Source organism: Peromyscus maniculatus, chromosome 2 (assembly GCF_049852395.1).
Source record: "Peromyscus maniculatus bairdii isolate BWxNUB_F1_BW_parent chromosome 2, HU_Pman_BW_mat_3.1, whole genome shotgun sequence".
Lineage (NCBI taxonomy): Eukaryota > Metazoa > Chordata > Mammalia > Rodentia > Cricetidae > Peromyscus > Peromyscus maniculatus.
Genome location: NC_134853.1, coordinates 73,748,934 through 73,774,468, shown reverse-complemented (window position 1 = coordinate 73,774,468; position 25,535 = coordinate 73,748,934). Strand labels below are relative to the sequence as shown.

Below are 25,535 nucleotides of genomic sequence, written 5' to 3'. Positions count from 1 at the left end.
ACCACTGCAGTAAGCTCGCGTGTGATTGGCTGAGTCGGGCAGCTCCCGGCGCTCCGGAACGCTGGTCGAAGATGGCGGCGCTGTGTGCGGGCCGGTTTGCTAGAAGAGGCTGGCTCTGGAAGGTCCCGTTGGCTACTCGTAGAGACTTTTGGTCTCGATCCAGGTAAAGCTGAGGGTTTCTCATTGGGTTACGTCCCACGAAAGTAACCAGGAACTTAGGGTTTAGAGTTCAGAGGGTTAAGTTGGGACCCTGGTCCTTAGCCTGCAGGAGTTAGCGTGGAGTAGGGATCCGAGTTAAAAGCTTCGGCCGACGTTTCCGCGACTGGCGGAGCCTCCTAATGGCCACACGGTGCCCTTTGCCTCGCGTCTCACGTTCCTTAGTAAACAGCATTAACCACGTGTCGAAGGCACGCAGTGCTGTGTCTGCAAGCAAACGACTCGTTTGGACTGATCAAGCTAAATTATGAACGTAGGTGTTCAGTAAGCCAACTTCCTTCCCGGGGCTTGTCTGTTTTTAAGCAAGATGAGAAATGAAGGCTGCCGATCAACGTTGTGTATCTCTCTCCCTCACCCTCACGCGCGCGCTCGCTCGCTGTCAGTCTCAGTCTGTCTCCCCTCCCGTCTCCTCCCCTCCCTCCCTTCCCTCGCGCACTTATTTCATTGATGCATACAACAAATATTTTTTTAAACGTCTTCTATTTCTCTCAAATGTGTACAATGCTCCAGTAGTAGTCTCTTTTCCACGCCTCAGCATTGTGACTCTAGGGGGAACTGAGGCCTACTGAAGAGAAAAGCACGCGCATGGTGGATAGAGAATCCCTGTGTCTTAACTACTTACCTACAGTTTTCCCACTGCATTATGTGGGATCCATCTGTATGACCTAGAAAATGTTTAGGGCATGGAAACTTAACCGCTGGGACCCTGCAGGGAACAACAAATGTCGTAGGTTAAAATTTTGAGTCATCATCTCATGTCTTAACTAAATCTCTCTGTTTGGTTACTGTCAAATGTTCCAAGTTCGTTTCTTTTATTCACTCAACAAATATTTTAATGTCTACTATATGGTAGATATTAAAGGTACAGTGGTTAATAAGAAAAGATCTTTAAGAGGGGAGCCGTTGTTAAATTATGTTCATTTTTTGGTTACCTATTCTTTAAGGTGTAAATAGATGCATTGATGTATATACACATAAAGAAGAGACTTTTACAGTCTAGCTAATTCCATCTCTTTACATCCTTTTTTATTTTTAATGAAAACACTAAGATCTCTATCTTTTTTTTATTGTTGATCACCATAACTCTGGGATAGAATTTTAAATCTTAAAGTATGATTTCTACTACATTGCTCATGCTCAAGATTGCTGCAGCTATTCGTGATTTTAAGATTGCTTAGATTATTTTGATAGGCATTGGGTTAAGTATGTTAAGTAGTGCAGACATATTAACAGTATTGATAAAATAACATAATAATTGATTCTTCATTCCATGAGCATAGGTGTCTTTTCATTTATGTGTGTTTTCTGTTTCTTTTATTAGTGTTTTATAGTTTTCAGTGTTTTACAGTTTTCAGTATACAGATGATCTTTAGCCTAGTTGGTTATTTTTTCCTAAATATTTCCTTTTTTTTTTTTCCTGTTAACTGTAAACTGGATTTGACTTCTTGATTTTCTTTTGGGCTAATTTATTATTTCCCTAAAGAAACTACTGATTTTTTTATTGAGGATTTATTTTATTTATGTACATATGTGCATGTATGCATATCTCTTACTGATAGATACCTTTTGAGGTCAGAAGAGGGCACCATATCTCCAGGGGCTGGAGTTACAGGTGGCTATGAGCTAGCAACCTAATGTGGATGCTGGAAACTGAACTCTGGAAGAGTAACAAGTTCTCTTAACTACTGAGCCATCTCTCCAGCCCCCAAAGTACTAACTTTTTTTAAAAAAAAAATTTAATTTAATTCTGTATACTGCAACTTTACTGGATTAGTTTATTAGTTCTAGCAATTTCTTGTGTGTGTTACATAGTTGAGTTTTTCTAATAGACTTAAGTCATCTGCAGAGACAAATGTACTTCTTTCTAATTTGGTTGCCTTTTATTTCTTCTTTTCTCAAAGCTCTTGAGTATGCCTTCTAGTATGAGGTTATAGTGGTTTGCAGAGGTTGAGGCAGGAAAATGATGAATTCAAGGCCAGTGTACTTTACATAGGAAGCCCCACTCAACCCCCCCCACCCCCCCCCCACCCCCCCGGAAACAGAAGTTCTGAGACTGAGCATCCTTGCTTGTACCTGAGCATGGAAAGAAAACTGTTTTATTAATAGTTTTCCCCCATTCATTATGAGTTTAGCTGTAAGCTTTCCTAAATTATGTTTATCTGGTTGTGGTAGATTCTATACCTATTTTGTTTAGAGCTTTGATCTTGAATGAGTGTTAGGCTTTATTTATATCAGACACCTTTTCTGCTTCCATTGAGATGATGATGTGATTTTTACTTTCATTCTGTTAATGCAGTCTATCATTATTCATTTGTGTATATTGAACAAACTTTGCAGTCCAAGGAAGTGTTTATTTAGTCATAGTATGGTTGCCTTTTTGAATTTGGTTTGCTTCTATTTTATTGAAGATTATTGCATTATGTTCATCAGAGATATTGCCTTGTAGTATCTTTGTCTGGCTTTAGTGTCCTGGTTTCATAAAATGATTTTGGAAATGTTTCTTCTTCCTACTTTAGGGAGAGTTTCAGAAGGGCAGATGTTAGTTCTTCTTTGAATGTATGGTACAATTATCACATGAAGATACTTATTCCAGTCTCTGTTGGGATGTTTTTTGCTGTTTCATTTTTCTTCAGTCTCTTTTATTTGCTATTGACTGGCTTAGGCTTTCTATTCTTTCCTGGCTTAGTTCCTAGGATCTTAACTGTTTCTTTTAGGTTCTGTAAATATCTCAAGTATCTTTTAGGTTCTGAAACATCTCAAGTATCTCCTTATATTTCTGATTTTAATTACATGTTTTCTGTATCAGCCCTTAGTTTTATTGGCTTCTTTCTATGAAATTTGTATCTGCTCTGATCTTATTATTTCCTGTCTTGCTAACTTTAGGGTTACATTTTTCTTTTTAAGTTTCATATGGTTCAGTGTCAGATTGCTAAAAATCTTGAGTGATGTGGCCATTTATTACTATAAATTCTTCTCAGTATAGGTTTTCTTTTAATGTTTGTTACTGTCTTTGGTAGAGTTTTCTACTGCTGTGATGAAATGCCGTGACCAAATGCAACATGAGGAAGAAGGGATTTATTTCAGTCTTACAGCTTGAGGTCAGTCCATCATCCAGGGAAGTCAGGCCAAGAACTCAAGGCAGGAACTTAGAGGCAGGAGATTGATGTGGAGACTATAGAGCAGTGCTGCTTTCTGGCTCACTTCTGCACAGCTTGCCCAACCTGCTTTCTTACAGCACCCAGGACCACCAGATTAAGTGTAGTAACACCCATGGTGACCTGGGCTCTCAAACACATCAATTTTTTGAAGTGAAATTCTCTTTTCCCAAGTGACTCTAGCTTGTGTCAAGTTGATATAAAAGTAGCTCACACAGTTATGCTATACATTTTCACTTATCTCAAGATATTGTATGTGTGGTTTTGTGCGTGCATGCATGCATACATGTGAAGAACAGGTCAACGTTGGGTGTCTACTTCAGTCACTCTCCACCTTATAGTTTGAGACATGGTCTCTCATTGAACCTGGAGCCCAGTGACTTGACTATACTGACTAGCCATCCATCTCAAGACCTCCTGTCTCTGACTCCCCTGTGTTCTCATTATGGGCTTGCACACCTTCTGGTAGTTTTTTTCTCCAGGATGATGAGTATTGAACTCTGGTCCTCTTTGTTTACTTGGTGTCTAGGTGTAGTGATTTCAAAGAAAATGGCCCCCAAAGGGAGTGACACTATTAGGAGATGTGGTCTTGTTGGAGGAAGTGTGTTACTGTGGGGCATACTTTGAGTTCTTGTACTTGAGTTCAAGCTACTCCCAGAGTCACAGCCATTTCCTGTTGCCTTCTGATCAGGATGTAGCCAGCACCATGTCTACCTGCATGCTGCCATACTCCCCACCATGATGATAATAGACTGAACCTCTGAAACTGTAGGTAAGCCACCTTAATTAAATGTTTTCCCTTGTAAGAGTTGCTGTGGTCATGGTGTCTCTTCACAGTAATAGAAACCATAACTAAGACACTTTAGTTTCTGTTACTGGTGTCTTATTACCTAGTGTCTTAGTTAGGGTTTCCGTTCATGGTCATGGAGACCATGACCATGGCAACTCTTATAAAGGAAACTATTTAATTGGGGCTGGCTTACATTTCAGAGGTTTAGTCCATTATTGTCATGGCAGGAAGCACAGTAGCCTGCAGGCAGAAATGGTGCTAGAGAGGTAGCTGAGAGTTCTATATCTCTGTAGGCAGCAGGAAGAATGGGAGACACTGGGCCTGGCTTGAGCATTCGAAACCCCAGTGACATAGTTCTTCCAATAAGGCCACACCTCCTAATAGTGCCATTCCCTGGTGACCATGTATTCAAATCTATGAGCCTATGGGGGCCATTCCTCTTCAAACCACCACACTTGTCAAACACTTTGCCTTTTGAGCCATCTCTCCAGTCCCTTATCTCAAGATAATCTGGAAGTTCCCTTTTGATTTCCTCTTTGACCCAACAGTCTGTTGCTTAGTTTCCAGAGATTTGTTGTTATTGTTTTTCTCTTGAATTACTGGTGACTCTTTTTTTTCCTTTGTGGTCAGTAAGGCTATTTTGTATCATTTTGATCTTTTAAATTCATGAGGCTTCTTTTGTGATATAATGTAATCTAGCCTACAAAATATTCAATACATGCTTGAGAAGCAAGTAAAGATGAAAGTGTTTCATGTAATGGTCGGGATGTTAAATTGAAAGCTGTATGCTGATTTTCCTTTGGGCCACCATCCCACACAAAAACGACACAGCTTGGCCTTAGCTTAGGCTTGTTCCTAACTGGTTCTTACAACTTAAATTAGCCTATATTTTTAAATCTATGTTCTTTTACGTGGCTCAATTACCTTTACTTTGTACTGCCCATCTTGCTTCCTTGTGCCTGGCAAGCGACTCCTTCTTTCTTCTCCCCAGAGCTCTGTCCCCAGAAGTTCCACTAACCTCTTCCTGCCTAGCTAATGGCCGTTTAGCTCTTTATTAAACCAATCATAGTGACATATCTTCTTATAGTATAAAGGAATATTCTACAACAGAAAGCTCTGTATATATCCATTTGGTATACAATATTATTAAAATTCAGTATTTATTGGTGTCCTGTGTGGTTAGCCTGTGGCTTGAGTTTCCCTGCCTTGCCCACAGTCAGGACAAATCTCTGTTACCCGCCAGCCCCACAGCTGCTCAGACCCAACCAAGTAAACACAGAGACTTATATTGCTTACAAACTGTATGGCTGTGGCAGGCTTCTTGCTAACTCTTCTTATAGCTTAAATTAATCCATTTCTATAAATCTATACCTTGCCATGTGGCTCGTGGCTTACCGGCATCTTCACATGCTGCCTGTCATGGCGGTGGCTGGCAGTGACTCCCTTTCCCTTCCTGTTCCCTAATTCTCTTCTCTGTTAGTCCCGCCTATACTTCCTGCATGGCCACTGGCCAGCCAGTGTTTTATTTATTGACCAATCAGAGCAACAGATTTGACATACAGACCATCCCACAACATTAGCCTATACACTGTTTATTGAGAGTGTGTTGTTGAGTTCTGTTATTTCAGTAATTTATCATTTCAGGCTTGTTCATATATGCTTTGTATATTTAGGTGTTCTCATATTGGGTACATGTTTATTTCATCCAATTGATTTGATTATTTTATTACTATCTAATGACCTTTGAGAGAAAGTTTGACTTAACAGCTTATTTGGTTTGATGTAAGTATAGCTATGCCCATGAAATATCCTTTTCCCATCAATTTTGATTGATGTAGCCCTTAAGTCTTAAAAAAAAAAAAAAAAAAAAAAAAAAAAAAAAAAAAAAGAATAAGAATAAGTTTCTTACAGACAACATAGAGTTAGAGTTTGGTTTTTATTTTTGACGTTTTGGTTATGAGCCCAGTCTCTGACAAGGGAGCCATCTCTCCAGCCCTCAGAGGTTTTTTGTTTGGTTTTTTTGTTTTTGTTTTAGCCACTTTATCTTTTGGAATGTTGAGTCTTTTACCTGAATTACATTTATTCTGAAAGCGCTGAAATGTAATGGAAGGGATTTGAGGAATATGGAAGGTAAGTGAGTGGAAATTATATGAACATAACTCTCTTGAGAGTTTTTTTAAAAACAGTGGCTAGTTTTCTTCAAAAAAGGAAACTATTGCAGTATATTGTTTACTCTAAGACTTCAGTAGAGTCTTAGTCCCTTGACTTAGTCCATTGACATAAGTCAAAAAATGGATGACTTATCAATAGCTTGGCAATATTATCTGCTCTACATCTGTAGAAGACCTTCTTGCTGCCTCTTAACATAGTGGAGAAGAGTATATAGTGAGACAGAGCAGGCATACTAGCTTGTTTTTTTTCTTCCTCTTCTTTGTAGCCACTAATGCTTTTATGGCATTCCCAATCTTCTTATCTTATCTCCTCTAATTACCTCTAAAAAAGGCCTAATTACAAATATTGAGTGTCCAAGACAAGAGCTTTTGAGGATAATATAGTCAAGCCATTGCAAGACATGACACTGAGATGGTAATCAAAAATTTATGAAGGATGAGTTGATGGAACAAAGTCTTAAGTAGACAAGCAAAGTTACATTCTAAAGTATATTCTTGGCCAGACATTTCATTTCTGTTCTTCTCTTTCTGTAAAGATGGTCAATTCCAGTCAGATGCCAATTCCACGAGAAACAGGATTACTTAGGTGGTTCACAAACCAAAGCGTTTAAATGGTATGTCAGCCAGATTCTCTTCTAAGCAGTTGTTGAGTTCATTTTCAAAGAACCCCAAAACAGGCCATTATATTAAAGATCTTACAGTCTGGTATGGTGGTTCTCAAGAGACAGTGTTAGTAGTGTCCATGGTTGTGACTCAGGACAGGAGTGCTACTGTCATTAAATAAAGTGATGCCAGGACGCTAGTAAATACCTTACAGTGAACAGAATGGCCCCTCACACACAGCAGGGAACTGTCCAATAAAAAAAAAAAATAAACTGTTTGGAACTGAGAGGTTCTGATCTTGTGAGGTAGAATATAAGCAAAATTAAAACTTGTATAGGATGGGATACACTGGGCAGTGTAGACTGCTATGAAGATCAGAGAAACTAACATTTGATTAGAGGAGTCAGGTTAAAGTTCTTAAGAGGCACACATTTTATCTTAGGCCTTATAGGGTAAGTAGTATAATTCCCATGAGTAAAGATTAAAATGATTCATGTAAGGAAATATAACCTGAACTAACAAGTGTCAGGAAAGTGGTAGTGTGTTTGGAAAACAGAATATAGTTTAGTTTGAGCAGGCCTATAATGTATGTAACAAATTGGTGGGAAGTAAATTTAGTTAGTTGTATTAGAGTTAGATCTTGGAGGATATGCTGGCTAGTTTTATGTCAGATTGATAAAAGTTAGAGTTATTTGAAAGAGGGAACCTCAATTGAAAAAAATGTCCCTACCAGATTGGCCTGTGGGCAAGTCTGGTGCTTTTTCCTGATTGAAAATTGTGGGAGGGTCCATCTCACTGTGGGTGGTGCCACCCCTTGGCAAGCGGTTCTGGGTGAGTCATCAGAGCAGTGCAATAAGCAGCAGCCCTCCATGGCCTCTGCATCAGTTCCTGCCTCGAGTTCCTGCCCTGACACCCCTCAGTGATGGGGTGTGATATGGAACTGTAAGATGAAATAAACAAGTGCTTGTTGTCCTGGTGTTTTATCACAGCAATAGAAACAACTAAGACAGACTAGGACTCCTAGACAGAACAGTTTTCCTTATCTTTGTTCTTTACTTATTTTTAGAATTCATACAAGTATGTAAAATACATACTAAGCTTTTGTTTTCTTTTCTAACAATTGATTCAACTATACCCACCTGAAGGGTAGATGATCATCTTACTCTTTTCTGCTCTCCACTGTGCTCAGAAAGTCTTAAGTGTACAAAATACTGGATTTTGATTGCAAGGCAAGATTCAATCAGATGTTTATTAGCATCATTAAGATAATCAGCCAAAGATTCACGTGTTTGCTTTTGATCATTCCAGAAAGGAGAAAGAGCCGGTGGTGGCTGAGGCAGTAGAAGAAGTGAAAAAAGAGCCTGTTCTGGTGTGTCCACCCTTACGAAGCCGAGCATACACACCACCTGACGATCTCCAGAGTCGCTTGGAATCTTGTATTAAAGAAGTTCTTGGTTCATCTCTTCCTACTAATTGGCAAGATATCTCCTTGGATGATGGTCGTGTAAAGTTCAGACTCTTGGCACAGTTAGCTGATGACCTGGGCCATGCAGTGCCTAACTCCAGGCTTCACCAAATGTGCAGGGTCAAAGACGTTCTTGATTTCTATAATGTTCCCAGTCATCAAGATAGATCTAAATTTGATGAACTCGTTGCCAGTAATTTGCCTCCCAATTTGAAAATCAGTTGGGGTTACTGAGCATTTCAGCAGTTGACTGCATTGAGATCATTGTTGTTCTCCTCACTACAGTGGCTGATAAACCTTGTGATATGGTATCCATCAGAACTCTTCTCTAAACCTCCCTTTCCTTTTTTTTCCCTGTAGAAGAACATATCTTTTTTCTCATGGAGAATCAATAAAGAAGACATTTTCACATTTGCTAAAGCTGTTTCCCCCCAATAAAATCAAGTGTTGATAATTTATGAAAATGTTCTTTTCATTCTGCTATGTATAGTCAGGGTTCTTGAGAAGAGCAGAAGTGATAGCATGAATACAGATTTAAAAGGGATTTATCAGATTAGCTTGGGTTAGGTTCTAGATAGTACATCAATGGCTGTTTCACACCGGAGAGGCCGAGAACCCAGGGTTGCTCAGTCCATGAGGCTGACTGAACAGTACCAGCCTGGTGCTGAGGGCCTGCAGGATTCTTTGGAGAGCTGCTGATCTCCAAACCGTGTTTGCAGCCTGAAGAAGCTGGTTCTAATATGAGTGAAGAAATGCAGCAATGGCAGGAACAGGATGGTGAACTTGCCAGTAGAGTGAAGGCAAGCAGGCAGAAAGCCAAACCTTCCTTCTGCATGGGTTCTGGCCACATTTAGGGTATACTTCCCTCTTGGATGAGATAATTTGTATGAGAAAATCCCTCAGTGGAGTGGCCAGATGCTTATCTTTTAGTTGATTCTAGATCAGTCAAGTTGACAACCAAGATTAGCCATCACACGTAGATGTTAATTAACTTGGATTTAAGATAGAAGGGCATTGCACATTCAGATGCTCACTTTGCCTTTCATAGGGATAAAGTAGTAGTTGCAATAAAATGTTTTAATGTTATTAAAGCTCATAGGTATGGGATTATCATGTATACAAATACAAATGAGGAAATGTATTAGATATTTAAAAGAACTGTGATCGTCTGGTTCACATAGGACATTTCAAACACTGTCTCAGTCCATGAGTAAAGATGAAGAAAGTACACTGTATTTTGGGTTCATCTTGGATTAAAGCAGATTTGTTAAAATCTGATGTCTTCTTGAAACTTACTTCTATGTATCACTTTATTATTTTCTTAAAATGAGTGGTAGAACTGAAAAAGTATCTTGCAGCTATTAAGTTTTAAAGAGTCATTGCCAAATTCCACATTTAATTACATATCCTTAAAATGAAGCATATTTCAAATGATCTTTTCTATAACTTTAAAAGTGGCCTTAGGGTACCTATGATTAGTTACTAGTTGGCACATCTTTGTACTTTAATGTACTTAGTTTGTAGAGATTGTTAAAATAGATTGCCAGATAGATCTGAATGACAAAATTAGTGGTTATATAAAATATTGTGATAGGAAGGCTTTAGACACAAGAAATTGCATTTATTCTCTTGAGTAACTTTGTTGAAGAAAAATAATAATCAGTTGGATATATAAATTCTAACAGATTTATTGGGAAAAATAGTTGAAGTGAATGAGATGGTTTTGTGGGTAAGAACACCTGACCTGTAAGATTGAGGACCTAGGTTTAAATTCCCGGTACTCATGTACAAAACTGAGCATGGCTACATGTACCTATACCTCCAGATTAGAAAGTGGAGACAGAGGTGAATGCCTAGAGCTGGGTGGCCAACTAGTCAAAAAAGTGAGGTTCCCATTCAGCATTCAGCAGAAAAACCTTATCTCAAGACAATTAGGTGGAGATCAGTAAAAAAAAAAAAAATATGCCCTGCTCTGGCCTCAGGTGTGCATACCCACACAATCCTGACAAGACAGTATCTAAAAAAATGTCACAGCACTTAAAAATTACTGGGTACACACCAATGGCATTTACATCATGAGTTTCCGAAGTATCAGTGTCTGGAGCCCTGGAGTTTGGTCATATGAGCTCTTGTTTTGTGAGAACCAGATTCAGCACTGAAACATTTGGGTTTTACATACAGAATTTGATGATTGTGTTTCCCATACAACAATAGCATACTGGAAATGAAGAGGTGGGAAGTCAGGATGGAAACATTCTTAGCTACAACTGGACCAGGGACTGCAAAATGCACTCTTCATGTTATTGTTAAGATAGAAGCTGCTGCTGTGTACCCTAGAACAGTGCTGTTCAAAAATCTATATGTGAATGAGTCATGTGGAGACCGCATTAGTGTCTGGAGTGGTTGTAAGCTTCCTCATCTCTACAGTGCTCAGAAGTAACATGGGCCTAGGATCAGGAAATGACGTTAAGATGGCAGCAGAGTACCTTTCTGTAGAACAGTTCTGCTGCTTATCAGTAGCTCTGGAGGGTGTCACTGCTTTGCACACAGCTCGTTATACTGTTTGAGAATAGTGGCCTTACAGTTCCGAAGGGAACAGGTTTGCTTGTTTACTAAGGTAGCTGGACATACACAAAAGCTTTCTATTTTAAAAAACTCAATGATGTAAAGGGCATAAGCTAATCAATTTCACTTAGTTGAACCTATGGGCTCAGCGTGTGCTTGCATAAAACCTAATAAAATCATTAGCAATTCAAAATTCAAGATAAATGATCTTACATGACTATATGTTTCAAGTTTCAAATAGCATGAGACTCCCTCTCTTGCTGGGTTTTGTTTTAACATGGAAGATGTGTGTATCTTTGAAGCCAAAAGAAGGCATTCAATCCACCGGAGTTGGAGCTGTAGGCATTTGCAGGAAGATCAGCTTGTTATGTGGGTGCTGGGATCCAAACTCCAGTCTTCATGATTGCACAGCCAACACTTGACCAGTGAGTCAACTCTCCAGCCCATAATTGGCTTTTATTATTTAGTTTTGTAGGATTGAACTCAGACCTGGAAAGAAATGTTTTGCAAGTTCAGAGTCCTGCAGTAGTTGCATTGACTTTTCTTAAATTAGTGGTCAGATAAAATCAAATATTGGCAGTAGAGTTTTAAACAAACAAGAGGTCAGGGAGATGATTCAGCAGATAACAGCACTTCTCACCAAGCCTGAGGACCTTTTATGGGCCCTGGTGCATGCGAGTGTGCATTTATACTCCCCCTCCCCACAGACATCATATATATATACACATGAATATATTTTATGTAATTCTTATTATATAAAACATACATATTTAAAAACTAAAGAAAACTCCCAAAACAAAGCATAAAGGAAGGAGGAAAAGGGCTAGGTTCCCTACTGTGTACTTAATAGGTAACCAGAGCGGGAACAGAGTCGGCACAGCAGCAGGTAAGCTGATGCCCTTTGCTCTGTGACTCAATGTGAACTAATGTCAAAAGCATTTGAGGCTCGGTCCTGGGCAACTGGGATTGTGCTTTTTCCTTTACTGCTGGAAAAGCAGCTTCAAATAGGGAAAGGAACATTAGTTGATTTGCAATCAAAGCTGTTTGCTTTGAGTTGATTGGAAATACGTAAGAAATCTTAACTCCTAAATTAAAAATAAAAGTCTTATTTTTTTTCCTCCAGTGTTTGGCATTGAGTGGTTTCCAAGATCAAATACTCCTTTTGCTCCTCCCATATTTTTGGAGAGCTCAGAAGTTCCCAGAGGTGTTAACAGTACAGTGCTTTTTCAGTCAGATTTTGCTTAGAAAGGATGTCATTCGGGACCTGTGATCACTGGACGTTTTTAAAGGACATGAAAGACTATCAGAAGTCACTTCACTCCCTTTGTGCTATCCTAATCTCCATTAGTAACTCCCCCTTTGTTGACAATTTTCTAGAATATGGTAGGGGGAAAAAAGCTCTTAGTCTGGAACACTAACCTGCACTATTTATGTTTTATTTAATCTTTATAAATTCAAGGCCGGCCTGGTCTACAGAGCGAGTTCCAAGACAGGCCAAAGCTACACAGAGAAACCCTGTCTCAAAAAAACCCAAAGAGATAGAGATAGAAATCTAAGAGACAGGGGTGGGGTGGGGTGGGATGGGGGGTGGGAGGGATTTTCTTTTAAGGTTAGGATGATAATATGTTTGAATTAAACTGAAAATACTTGAAGTGGAAACTCAACAATGAATCAGTTTTTCTTGCTTGGATACACTGGCTGACAAGTGAAATCTAAGAGAAGCCTAGTGGATGATGCTAATGCAGAGAAGGAATTCTACATTTTGGAACAGGGCTGCACCTAATCTTAAGTGACTCACTGGGAAATTTCTTACTGATCAGTTTGACAGAGTTGGAGATACGGATTCTATTGCTGACTGCACTCTTCATTCCTATATGATCTTAATAAGTATTCAAATTCTGGGAGGTTGTAATGAGGCAAATAGAGATTTTTTTATCTGAGCACTTCTTTCTATAGGCTGATAGTCCACATTTATTTACATCTATCTGCCCCACCTCTATGTATGTGTATAAGGACCACCCTTAGCCAACCATTCATTGCATATCTTTTAACCCCTCAAAATAAATTAATTACTGTTGTGTTGTTACATCAAAAATGAGCTTTGGGAGGAAGCCCGGATAAGGCACAAAGCAAATTCCCTTCCAGTATTAGTCAGGGTTCTCTAGAGTAATCAAACTTATGGAATGAATCTCTATATATAAATAAAGGGGATTTATTGGAATGATTTACAGGCAGCTGTCCAGCTAATCAAACAATGGATGGTTATGAATGGAAAGTCCAAGAATCCCGTAGTTGCTCTGTCCACATGGCTGAATGTCTCAGCTGCTCTTCCATTTATGCTGGGATACTGAAGAAGTAGGCTCTAATGCCAGTGGAGGAATGGATGTTCTGTCTAGGTGAGGGCAAGCAGTCAAAGAGCAAAAGCTTCCTTCTTCTATGTCCTTATGTAGGCTTCCAGTAGAAGGTCTGGCCCACATTAAAGGTGTGCCTTCCCACCTCAAAATTTGAATTAAGTGTATGTGTCTTCCCACCTCGTGATCCTGATCAAAGGTGCGTGGCCTTCCTACCTCAAAGGTCCAGACTAGAGGTGGATGTACCCATTTCAAACTAAGCAAAAAGTCCCTCACAGGTGTGCCCTTCATTCCTGGATTGAAGTTTATTCCAGATGCAGTCAAGTTGACAACCAAGAATAGTCATCACACCTCCCTTCAACCACCTTATTTCTTTTTCTCATTTTTGTTTTTGTTTTATGTGTATGGGTGTTAGCCTGCATGCATGTCTATGTAGCACTTGTGTGCCCGGTGCTGTGGATGCCAGAAAAGGACATCAGATCCTCTGGAACTGAAGTTACAGAGAGTTGTGAGTCACCATGTGAGTGCTAGGAATCTTTCTCTGGAAGAACAGCTAGTATTCCTGACCATGGAACCATCTCTTTAGCCCCATAATGCAATTTTAAATATAATTGTGTTGAAATTTCCCATCTTGGTCACTATTTTCCATTCATCTGACTTATCATGTGCTCTCTTATTCCCTTACTGTGGCAGATTTTATTTCCAAAGGATTGCAGAAGGTAGTGCAAATATAAGAAGTGTTGTGGAATATTACTTGAACTATGTAAAGATGTGTTACATTTGTTTAGGTTATGGAATATTACTTTAACTGTGTAAAGATGTGTTACATTTGTTTATGCTGCATTTATTTAATTCTGTAAAGACCTGTTGCTGTTTCACTTTGCCTCCTAAGGCACCTGATTGTTCTAACAAAAAGCTGAATGGCCAATAGCTAGGCAGAGGAGGGATACATAAGGCTGGCAGGCAGAGAGAATAAGTAGGAGGAAGAATCTCTGCTTAAGAAAAGAGAAGGAGGGAGAAAGAGAGGGAGATGCCCAGTGCCAGCCAGTCAGGGAGCCGCCAGACAGACAGACAAGGAGGAAGCAGGAAAAGTAGGACATATAGAATGAAAGAAAGGTAAAAAGCCCTGAGGCAAAATGTAGATGAAGAGAAACAGGTTAAAATAAGTTATAAGAGCTAGTGGGACAAGCCTAAGCTAAGGCCGAGCATTCATAACTAATAATAAGTCCCCATGTCATGATTTGGGGGCTGGCGGTCTGAGAAAGCCTGCTACACAAAATGGTATACATATATCCCATACCCTCATCGCTTTCCCCTGTTAATATTTACCTCACTGTCAAAGTCTCTGCCCTCTCCACTTGAATTCTAATGGAGACTTATGCCTTCTCTGACAAATATGAAATGGCAGAGGTTAGAGCTTACAGCTGCTTCTATCTCTTGCCTTCCAGCTATGATGTGAGAAAACCCAAACAGGCTCATGCAGAAAGACCACAAAGAGGCTCACATATCCCAGAGTGGTGTCTCCAGCTCTGTATTGACTCCAGGACACATGCAAGAGTGAATCCTAGATGATTTTACTCCTTTGCCCTTGAGACTTCTGTTTGAAATAGTACACTGTGCTACAGAGAGAATTCCTTTTGTTGTTTTGCTCTTTTGTTTTTCTGAGACAGAATCTCCCTATGGAGCCCAGGCTGGCTTTGGCTTCACTCCTGCCTCAGTCTCCCTAGTGCTGCTGGGTGCACAGGAGCTCACAGCCACATCCCAGCAAAGTAGATGGTGTCAGAGGAGAGTCGCAATGAAAGACACAAGCTTGTTGGGGCCTTCCCACAGTAGCAGCCCTCCTGCTTTTATTTTTAGGTATTTTTTAGCTCAGGCGTTTATCCAAAGTCCAAATTCCAAGGTCTTCTTAGGCACCTCTCTGTTTAGCCAACATTGAGGAGTGAAATAGAAAGATATGTTCCCCAGCTCTGATTGGATAGGCTGCATTTTTAAACTCCTACAGTATCCGTCAAGTGGTCAGAGCCTTGGATTGAGAGTCAGCGAGAAGTCCTGTGCATCTGTGCTGATCTTCTTCCCCTGAACACCTCCATTTCAGGACATTGCTGTACCGCCACTGTAAGTGATTACTGGCTGTATCCTTCTCCATGTCACTTGCTCCATAATAATCACTCTGACATCTGGCAGCTCTCATATCTATTATCTTCTAGCTCATTGGGCTCTTGCTAAGTAATGTAAATTAGCATTATCTACCTGCAGAAAACCTCATGTTACTTGAAAAACAGTGATATATAAGAAGCATATTTATCACATTTCCACCTATTGGCCATACTTCTTGTATAACTTTCATAAAGCAGTTCCTTTTATTTTGAACAGCCTATAGACTTTTAACTATGTTTAGGCTCATATATGTATTTATATATAGGTGATGAAATTTGGAAAAGGGCTTTTATATTTACCCAGATAATAAATGTGTTCTTGCTCTTTGTCATTTCTCAGATGCATTAAGCTGTCTCCCTGGAATAACATCCCTTCCATAGTGCATTTCTTGAAATATAATTTACTGCAGATGCATTTTCTCCTTTTCCCCCTGGCAATTCCTTTCTTTTGCCTCTGTTTTTGATGTGTAATTTGATATTTGTTAGGTAAGGGGTTTCAGGCATTTTGCTTTGTTTATTTCTTTTCTCTTTCCTTTTGAGCACTGAGGGTTTATTGTCTCCTGCTTGTTATTTTACATTTGTTCTTTTCCTCTGTAACATTGCCACTTTTCTCGGGCTCTATTAACACTTGCGGTGTGTGTTATCAGTTTGACGATAATGACAGCTGGGATTTAGCTGTTTTTGTCCCCGTATTTGTTACATTTCTTGTGACTGTAGCATGGTGCTTTTCAGTGAATTGAGGAAAATTCAGCCCCAGTTTTTTACAAGCATCCTTCCCGTGCCCATCTCTAACATGCCTTTCTAAGGTGCCATCATTAGAGTATTTCTACCATATATTAAACCATATATGTTAAAGCATTTTCCCATGCCTCCAGTGCTCTCATCTTTTACCTTGATTTTTCTCTCTGTAGTTTAATTTGAGCTGTTCTTATGTCTGTTGGTTCCTTTCTACTTGATGTCTGATAATCCCAACATCTGGACTACTTCTCTTTCTATTATAGTGATTCTCTCCTCTTGTAATCATGAGTCTTTATAATTTTTATGTATAATAATAAAAAATGGATCCTGGGTGTCTTGTATGAAAATAATATCTGGAAAAAAAAGATGGCCAGTGATATTGCTCAGTGAGTAAAACCACTTACTGACTCATGGTGGAAGAAGACAGTCAACACCCATCAGTTGTCAGACACACGCGCACACACGCACACACATACACAATAAATGTTATATTCTGTTGGGACTTGGGACTAATCACTCTGATCTGAGCCAAGTGCGAGTTGGGTCTGGGACCTGTGGCAAGTTTAGTGAGTTAAGGGCACCACTGAGTTCAGTTTTGGATGGTGGTGTGAAGCCCTTTCTCATCAGAAGAGCCTGGATTCTCAGTGTTCATGAACTCCGTGGGAAGACCTTTGTTTTTAACAGCTGTTTGCCAGCCTTTTAAACTGAGAATTCCTGATTTCGAGCTCTGGAAGAAGGGTCACTAGGGAATTTGCGTGGCTCTGTGGTAATACTCCTGGCTTCCTTAGCAAAGGGACCTTTCTTTGCTCCCCTGCCCTCATCCCATGAAGGGCAGCTGCCGTATATTAAGTGGAGGCTTGAAAGCCTCCCATGGGTTCATCTCAGTATGTATCCCTGCAGCCAACCTTGCGTGCACTGTCAGGCTCTGGTGATGTCCTGTAGACATGGATGAGTGGAAACATGCTCTGGGGTGAGAGTTTCTCGGAGTTCTACCTCAGTACCCATCAAAAGTGTGCACCCCTTTTCTCTTACTTCTCCTATCTCTCTGTGGGGTTCCTTCCTGCTGTTTTATCATAAGTGAATAGCAGAGTAGGTGGTACATTTTCTTGCCTCTCCGGAATAGCTATTTTGTCACATGCTGGAGTTTGATTCATTTAGATGGGTGGCATTTTCAGCAAAATGAGTTAAAATGAAAACAACATGACAACCAGATAAATTGAACAATCTAATGATAGTTTTGGTTTGTTAGGAAGAGTGGTCACTCTTGTGTTAAGGGCAAGATGATGCACATTTCAGCAAGACATCTGCATATGTGAAGGTCTTACTTCTGTATAAGTCCTAAAATCAAAGTGATAGTTACGTTTCTTTTCTCTAAGACTGAACACACATGTCCCCATGGGAAAGATTAGTTAGTGGTGCTCTCTATTCTTTATGGGGAGCTGTTCAATCAGTCAGCATGTTTTAACCTCACGTCTCAATCCTGTTTTTTCCAGACTTGTGTATGGGGACAGATTGAGATATCCTCCTTGATGTCCCAATATCATTCACGTGAAGTTGGAGTGCTGCTTAAACTTGGAGCATTTACCCGCATGCTCTCTAGCTTCTAGAAACCTATTGACATCTCTCGGGTGTCTTATGCTACAAAATTATCACAATATAGTTGCAGCAAATCAATGGAGAGTTAAAACTGAACCCTAAGAGGCCTGACTCCTCATCCCTTCCATCACCCACGAACCTTACTGCCATTGTATTTCATTTCTGTTTCTTTCTGTTTTGAGGTCTTGGTGAGGATATTCCTGAAGACTTGTTCAAGGTTGCTGCTGCCCAGATGGCCAAGCTGACAGCCACTCCTCTCAGTGCTCTTGTCGATGAGCCTGTGCACATCCGAGTCACAGGCCTGACGCCCTCCCAGGTGGTATGCCTTCAGGCATCACTGAGAGATGAGAAGGGCAATCTCTTTGGTTCTCAGGCCTACTACAAGGCCAGTGAAGTGGGGGAGGTGGATCTGGACCGTGATCCCTCACTTGGGGGAGACTATATGGGTGTCCACCCCATGGGTCTTCTCTGGTCCTTGAAACCTGAAAAACTGTTGAGTCGACTGGCCAAAAAAGATGTGATGAACAGCCCCTACGAGGTCCACATAGATCTCCGCAGTCCACACTTTCCAATAAAAGGTGTGGTTATCAGCCCGCCCATGGATAGCCTGACTTTGAAAAGATGGTATGTAGCCCCTGGTGTCACAAGGATCCTGGTAAAGGAAGGCCGCCTCCGGGGAGCCCTGTTTCTGCCTCCAGGTCAGTAGAATCACTCTGGTTATTGTGACCACTGTTTCCCTTCCAGGAGGCCTTGTGCCTCTAGAAGTTTAGCTTGGAGGAGGGCATTATATAGATCTCACCATCCTACCCAAGAATCTGGGTTGATTTTGGCTCAGAATAAGAAATAGGTGCTATTCCTCTCTAACTCAAGTTTCACCCCCGCCATTCTGAAGCTTATGTCAGGCTATGACTACATATCGCAGAGTCCCTGCATTGGGAGGTTTCTGAAGAGTTAATGTAGGTTAAAATGTAGTTCATTAGAGCCTGGCTGACTGAAGACTCTTGTACAGCTGTTTGCTGGAGCTATATCACATTGATATTCAGTTTAAGTATAGCATTGCAGCTTTGCTATAACAAGCTTGTTTACATAACTTAATTTTTTTATACCCAGGAATAAAAACATAGATCATCCTATTGTGCTTAGGGCCAAGGAGCTAGCAGTAAGTTTTGTTTCTTTAGTATCACACCTCCGTTTAAAATGTGTATGTGTTGGTCCAGGCCTTCTGCATCGGGCTGGTTTGCTGGCACCAGGCTTGTCATCGGCTGTCTTCTGGGACATTAGATAGGTGGAATCTCCTCCATCAAATGATCTTCCGGGGCACAAAGGAGGGATGAGATATATTCTGCCACAAAAGAGTTGATTTAGGTGTCAAAACATTTCAGGTCCTTCATTGTTCCCTTCCTTCCCACTCATCAAAAGATAAAATTGATCTTTGTTAGTGTACTTACATGGTAGTTTCTAAACCAAGATATAGTGTGCCATCTCATTTCTCAAGCTAGAAACACAGTCATTTAAAAACTTGCCAGTGGCCCTTCATGTTCAGCCAGTCTTTAAACAAACATAACCAATCTTCCTTTTCTAAAATCAAGTTTCATGACAGGGACGTTTATGGTAGCCACTGTGGGTGGGCCCTGCTTTAGTTTAGAAATGCACTGCCACAGAGTGAGTGTGGACGGATGCTCTGACATCCCTCTTCTTTCACTCTAGGCTGCAAGGAATAGAAGTTGTTATTATTAAAAGAAAGAGCACCCCATGGCCCTCTGCTGAGATAGGAGGTTTTATCAACTGTTTCATCAGTTAATGGTTAGCGGAGTGTAACAGAGAAAGAAGGGTGGTTGACCTTTGTTTGTTTGTTTCCTAGTGCCTGGGATGAGCTCTGAGACTTGGGCAAGTGCTCCAGGACTGAGCTCTGGAGGTGCAGCTCTTACAAGACATTTTAGCTGGTGGGACCATTAAAGACATCTTTGAGCTATGTACTTCATTTACAAGGAGAGGACCTTTGTCTAACTAGTGTCTGTGAGGGCTCACCCTCAAGGACATAAAGCTCTCCAACTAGGTCCCCTTCTTAAAGGCTCTGCCTCTCCTGTTGGCCTTTGGAGATAGCCTTTGTCAACCTGTAGCATTTCTCACAGGAAATCACATATAAACAGACAGCATATCTTGTATCTAATTTTATGATCTTCATCGATTTCCTAAAGCTCATTTATATACCCTTTATTGGTTAAGAAGTGATGGAACACTTTTTTTTATGGTTTTCTTTACTTGAAGATGATGAAAATGAACCCTCCTCTAGGCTTCAGGAATTAAATATGTCAATTCATGTAGTTTGTAATAAAATCCATAGAAGTAATGTTTCATTATATATTGAGAAGGCTTTATTTACTTCTAACCCCAGACACAATGCCCAACATGTGAATGTTCTATTTGAGAATTTACACATTAATCCTGAGATTCAGTTCTTCCTGTCAGCTTCATATTCTTGTTGTCTTCCTCCCTTTTTCACATGTGACCTGTTTTATGTTGCTCTTTTCCAGGAGAAGGCCCTTTCCCAGGGGTCATTGACTTGTTTGGGAGCACTGGTGGACTGATTGAATTCCGGGCCAGTCTTCTGGCCAGTCATGGCTTTGCAGCCTTTGCTCTGGCTTACTGGGGCTATGATGACCTGCCCTCTCACCTGGAGAAGATAGATCTAGAGTATTTTGAAGAAGCTGCAGAGTTTCTCCTGAGACATCCTAAGGTAATTTAAAGCTCATTAGTATGATTTTATCCCAGTGTTACATTAACTGCAATGCTATGTGACTTGCCTTAACTTTGAAGTATGATTCTGCAAAGGCTGTATTTTGTGCTACAAAGAACAGTTGTCTTTTACTCTTTTTGGTTTGGATGTTCCATTTGTAAGTAGTGACTAGGACTCCCCTCCCACCCTCGTGTGTGTGTGTGTGTGTGTGTGTGTATACATTTATACACACACACACACACACACATACACACTAGGGAGGGATGTTTGTATACAGGTTTCTGCATGTGGGGGAAGGATTGATAACTCGTGTGTGTGTGTGTGTGTGTGTGTGTGTGTGTGTGTGTACATAAGTGTGCATATGCTTGTGGAGGACAGAGGTCAACATTAGGCATTGTTCTTCAGGAGCCATCCACCTTGCTTTTGAAACAGGGTCTCTCACAGAGACCCACAGATTTCCCTCTCAGGATAAGCTGTCGGACCAGTGAGCCTAGGATCCTCTTGTGTCCATCTCCATAGGACAGAGATTACAAGCAAGCCACCATGTCTGAGGATTTTACATAGTTCTGAAAACACAGCTTATGTTCTCATACTTTCATGGCAAACACTTAGCTGACTGAGTGATCTCCACAGCCTCAGAAGTTATATGTATTTACATCTATAAACAACTTGTGAGCATGTTTTCTAGAACCAAAGTCTGAGTGATCTATCTTCAGAGTTCAAAACAAAACAAAAAATAAACAAGCAAACAAACTGCTTTACGTTGATATGTAGTCCACCCCAGGCACTTTTCTGGAGAATGTCGAGTTCCTGCTCGGCAGTTCTTGGTCCCGTCTTCCAGTGCACGAGATAGCTGTGTTTCGTGCACTGAGTCAACATATCAGTATCTTAAGATAGAATTGTCAAGAACACAGACTTTGATCTCCTGATTCGGTGTTATTTTACTGGAGAAGAAAATCAATCCACAAGGAGAATTTATTGGCTTTACAACAGAGACTAAATATGTAACAAAAGACAATAGGCTCAGACTTATCAAAATGCATCCTCTGAGAGTGGATACACTGCTTTGCCATGCATAATCAAGGTCATATTAGCCTTAATATTGTGGGGAAAGGTCTTTGATGGGTAACTAGCACACCTGAATCACTTAATATGTTATTCTTTATTGCCTCCATTTTTAATGTGTGAAAATTCAATTTACAGCCCATTTCTTCTGAGACTCTTTGATGCTGCTGATCTATCTGTATACATTGTTATAGAATGTGTGATACTCTAATCATCTAGGTGTCTCTCCACGGCCCTCTCTCCTGTCTTTTCATCTGGTAGGCAGTTGCCTTATGAAATGATATTACTTCTTTGCTGGGCATGTGTTAATCCCACCGATCAAGACTAAGACCACCACCACAGTTTAAAGCCAAATTTGAAGCAAGCTTTAATTAAGTACTGGCCAGGTAGATGGACTCTGGCAAGGTTCATATCCAGGTTCCTGGGAAATGGCCCAGAATAAAGTATGGCAAGGGCTTAAGGAAAACATAATTCATTGCACTTCCCATCAGGCCCAATCAGGGGCAAGCACACATCCTGAAGTACCTCCTGCCTGTGAACCTCCTGCTCACATGTGACCAAGCACATCTGGTGCAGATGGGTCAAAGGAACTTGTTTAGGGGAATGAAAAACATGTGGCTCGTTATCTCCCATAAACAACAGCCTCCAGCATTTCAGGAACTATCTGTCCTTAGCAAGTGGCTTGCAGATCAGAGGAAATTTTGTTTCATGAATCTCTTAGTCATAGTAATTAAAACTTAAAATGTAGCCAGGTGGCAGTGGCGCACACCTTTAATCCCAGCACTCGGGAGGCAGAGGCAGGTGGATGTCTATGAGTTTGTAGGCCTGCCTGGGCTACAGAGTGAGTTCTAGAAAAAAACTTAAAATGTAACTTTGGCAGCCCGGCGGTGTGGCACATGCCTTTAATCCCAGCACTCAGGAGGCAGAGGCAGGCGGATCTCTGTGAGTTCAAGTTCAGCCTGGTCCACAGAGCAAGTTCCAGGATAGGCTCCAAAAGTTACACAGAGAAACTCTGTCTCAAAAGATCAAAAAACAAACAAACAAACAAACAAACAAAAAAAACCAACTACCTTTGGCTCTCACATTCCCCCCTTGAGTTGTATCCTGAGTCAAATCCTTAACTCTGTGATGGGTACTTGTTTATATAGGGATCTAATAACCATCAGCTTAATGGTACCCAGATAGGAATTATCCTTTAGTTAAGCATCAATGATGTAAGAACCAATAGCAATTAGCAGACACAGAAGGGCCAAAGGCCCCGTGATGACTGAGTTCCTATCTAGAAGGATCATGGAAATGAGAATAAGGACCAGTTACTTATTTCAAATCAGGTCCCCTATAAAAGAGTTTCCTTTTGATCTAATATTCCAGCCTGTTGGGGCACAAGGGACAACATATTCTCTCCTCTACTTACTTCCTGTTGAAACTAGGACATTATTGTCAGGGCCCAGGAAGGCTAGGATGCTGGTCAGAGGCAAGGAGGGAATTCAGGCTATGGTGCATTCATCAGAAACATTCGGTGTGATAACCCAGCTGAAGAGACAGAAAACAATCACATTAGCTGGACTGGTTCACACCAGCCTTCAGCAAGTCCAGGGCTTGCAGTCATCTGAAGCAGGTTGTAGTCAGCAGCTGATACCTAGACGTGTCTGTCAGCCAAGTAGAAATCTGCTGAGACAGATAGAGACTAGGGACAAAAGTTAAAATTTAGGAACTTAAAGTAAAATATTACATTTGTTTGATGATTGACAATAAAAATGTATTAAGATACTCTTTGTTGAAATCTCCTTATGAGATCAAAGCTTTCATGCATAGTCCTAACTTCCCTTCATTCTCGCCTCTTTCTGTAGGAGACTCACTCCTCTGCAAAGTACTTTACTCATTGCCTACCCCCTGACTAACGCTATTTACAATAACACATTCACTTTGCTTATTTTCCTGACTACGCTGGTTTTGTTGTTCTTGTTTGTTTTTCCTGTGGTGACTACTGCATGCTAGGGAAGGACTTCACCACTACCTCTATTTCTAGTTCTGGCGTGATAGTTCTTGAAGGCACTTTAAACTCAGAACCAGGCATAATGCTGAATCCAATGTATCTATAGTAAAGCTCAATTAAATAAACAAATTGTGTTCCAGAACTCTAGCTACTTGACATACAAGCATCTGGGTGGGTTTAATTTTTTTTTTTTTTAATTTGTCTTGTACTATGACTTGTTGAAGTTCTGGATTGTTTGAAATTGTGGATGTCCTGATGAAAAAAAATAACATCTCATTGTTATTGTTTTTAGGTCTTGGGCTCAGGTGTTGGCGTCGTTTCTGTGTGCAAAGGAGCAGAAGTTGGACTCTCTATGGCTATTAACCTAAAACAAATAAAAGCCACTGTACTTATCAATGGGCCCAATTTTGTTACTAGTGATCCACATGTATATCATGGTCGAGTCGACCGGCCCATACCATGCAATATAGAATTTGTAACCACCAATGCCTTGGGCCTTGTAGAATTTTATCGAGCCTATGAGGAGACTGCAGACAAGGATAGCAAATACTGTTTTCCCATTGAAAAAGCTCAGGGACATTTCCTTTTTGTGGTGGGAGAAGATGACAAGAATCTCAACAGCAAAGTACATGCTCATCAAGCCACAACACAGCTGATAAAAAGTGGGAAGAAGAATTGGACTCTGCTGTCTTACCCTGGGGCGGGTCACCTGATTGAGCCTCCCTACTCCCCATTGTGCTGTGCCTCAAGGATCCCCTATGTGATCCCAAGCATCAGCTGGGGCGGAGAGGTTACCTCACACGCAGCTGCACAGGAGCATTCTTGGAAGGAGATACAAAAATTCCTCAGGAATCATCTCCTTCCAGATGTGAGCAGCCAGCTCTGAGTGGACTTGATGATATTACTGGGAAGTAGAATTGTTCATCTCCTGACCAGCACCGCTTCTCACTTTCTGTAGAGGAATTCTTCTGATGTCTTATTGGATGACAAAGGAAGGTATCACAAGAAAATGCAAGTGGGCTGAAAGTGATAATATCTTGACTTTGGAAGGGGAAATATTTTCCATGTAATGAAATATCATGAAGTGAGAGGCCTATATCTGTATAAATAAAATCTTAGACCTACCTTTCCTAAAATTTTCATCATCATAGCAATTTTCTATAATAATTTTCAAGGAAATTATTAGTGATAAACCACAGAATACTCTGCTTTATAAAAGAAACATGAGAATAATATATTGGCATTTCCTAATTTCTTAAAACTCACATTAATATGCTTAGATCATTCTTATTGTTACTGGAAGTCTAGAGACAGGTGTTTTAAGGCATCATGAATACTTATATGTATACAGGAGTATTGAATCAGTTTACAAACAATTTAGCCAATGTTAACAAATCATTTTTGCCTCTAAACATTTATAGCACGTCAGCATTCTCCGTAATAAGAAGGGAGCAATCTGAGACCTACAGAGGTGCAGCTAAGAGAAGCAAGTATGATGATGAGGGCTGCAGCCCTCTAGGTTAGGGCTCAGCAGTTTTGCTTTGTTTTGTTTCTGTAAAGTACTATCCCACGGATAATTTCAATGTTGTCATCTGCAAGTCTTCTGTCAGTAGGCCGCATTCTGTCATGATAACAGGGGACGTATGTAATGAAAATGATGGCTGAATTCCAATTAAACTTTTAATCCTGTACCCTGAAATTTACACTTAATAATTTTGTGTTGACAATAGTAATTTTATTTAAAACTTTTCAAGTGTTTGCAAGGGTAAATCCTTGTTAATCTATGGGCAAAACAAAAATAAGCTACAGGCTCACAGGGCATAATTTCTAGAGCATTCCAAGTGACCATTAGGCTTCTCTAAAGGACAAATCATGGCACAAGTATCTCTGAGCTACTAAATTGCAATGGGTGGAAGTAGAGGGGAACTGGT

The 25,535-nt window shown here is 40.4% G+C and overlaps 2 protein-coding genes across 2 annotated transcripts; both read left to right on the top strand.

The window, feature by feature from the left end:
- Positions 1-30: 30 nt before the first annotated feature.
- On the top strand, positions 31-9,673 carry Mrpl50 (mitochondrial ribosomal protein L50). The gene is made up of 2 exons (XM_006973665.4): positions 31-163; positions 8,244-9,673. The coding sequence occupies exons 1-2, from the start codon at positions 72-74 to the stop codon at positions 8,632-8,634; spliced, it is 483 nt and encodes a 160-aa protein (XP_006973727.1). The 5' UTR covers positions 31-71; the 3' UTR covers positions 8,635-9,673.
- Positions 9,674-15,274: 5,601 nt separating this feature from the next.
- LOC102913468 (bile acid-CoA:amino acid N-acyltransferase) lies at positions 15,275-25,295 on the top strand. The gene is made up of 4 exons (XM_006973664.4): positions 15,275-15,431; positions 17,989-18,504; positions 20,341-20,543; positions 23,897-25,295. The coding sequence occupies exons 2-4, from the start codon at positions 18,039-18,041 to the stop codon at positions 24,488-24,490; spliced, it is 1,263 nt and encodes a 420-aa protein (XP_006973726.1). The 5' UTR covers positions 15,275-15,431; positions 17,989-18,038; the 3' UTR covers positions 24,491-25,295.
- Positions 25,296-25,535: the final 240 nt, after the last annotated feature.

What these genes read in the sequence shown, in the direction of transcription:
- LOC102913468 (XM_006973664.4), top strand. Translation starts at nt 18,039, where the DNA reads ATGGCCAAGCTGACAGCCACTCCTCTCAGTGCTCTTGTCGATGAGCCT. An exon ending in AGCCCTGTTTCTGCCTCCAG is followed by an intron (nt 18,505 to 20,340) that starts GTCAGTAGAATC and finishes GCTCTTTTCCAG; the next exon opens with GAGAAGGCCCTTTCCCAGGG. An exon ending in TTCTCCTGAGACATCCTAAG is followed by an intron (nt 20,544 to 23,896) that starts GTAATTTAAAGC and finishes TATTGTTTTTAG; the next exon opens with GTCTTGGGCTCAGGTGTTGG.
- Mrpl50 (XM_006973665.4), top strand. Translation starts at nt 72, where the DNA reads ATGGCGGCGCTGTGTGCGGGCCGGTTTGCTAGAAGAGGCTGGCTCTGG. An exon ending in GACTTTTGGTCTCGATCCAG is followed by an intron (nt 164 to 8,243) that starts GTAAAGCTGAGG and finishes TGATCATTCCAG; the next exon opens with AAAGGAGAAAGAGCCGGTGG.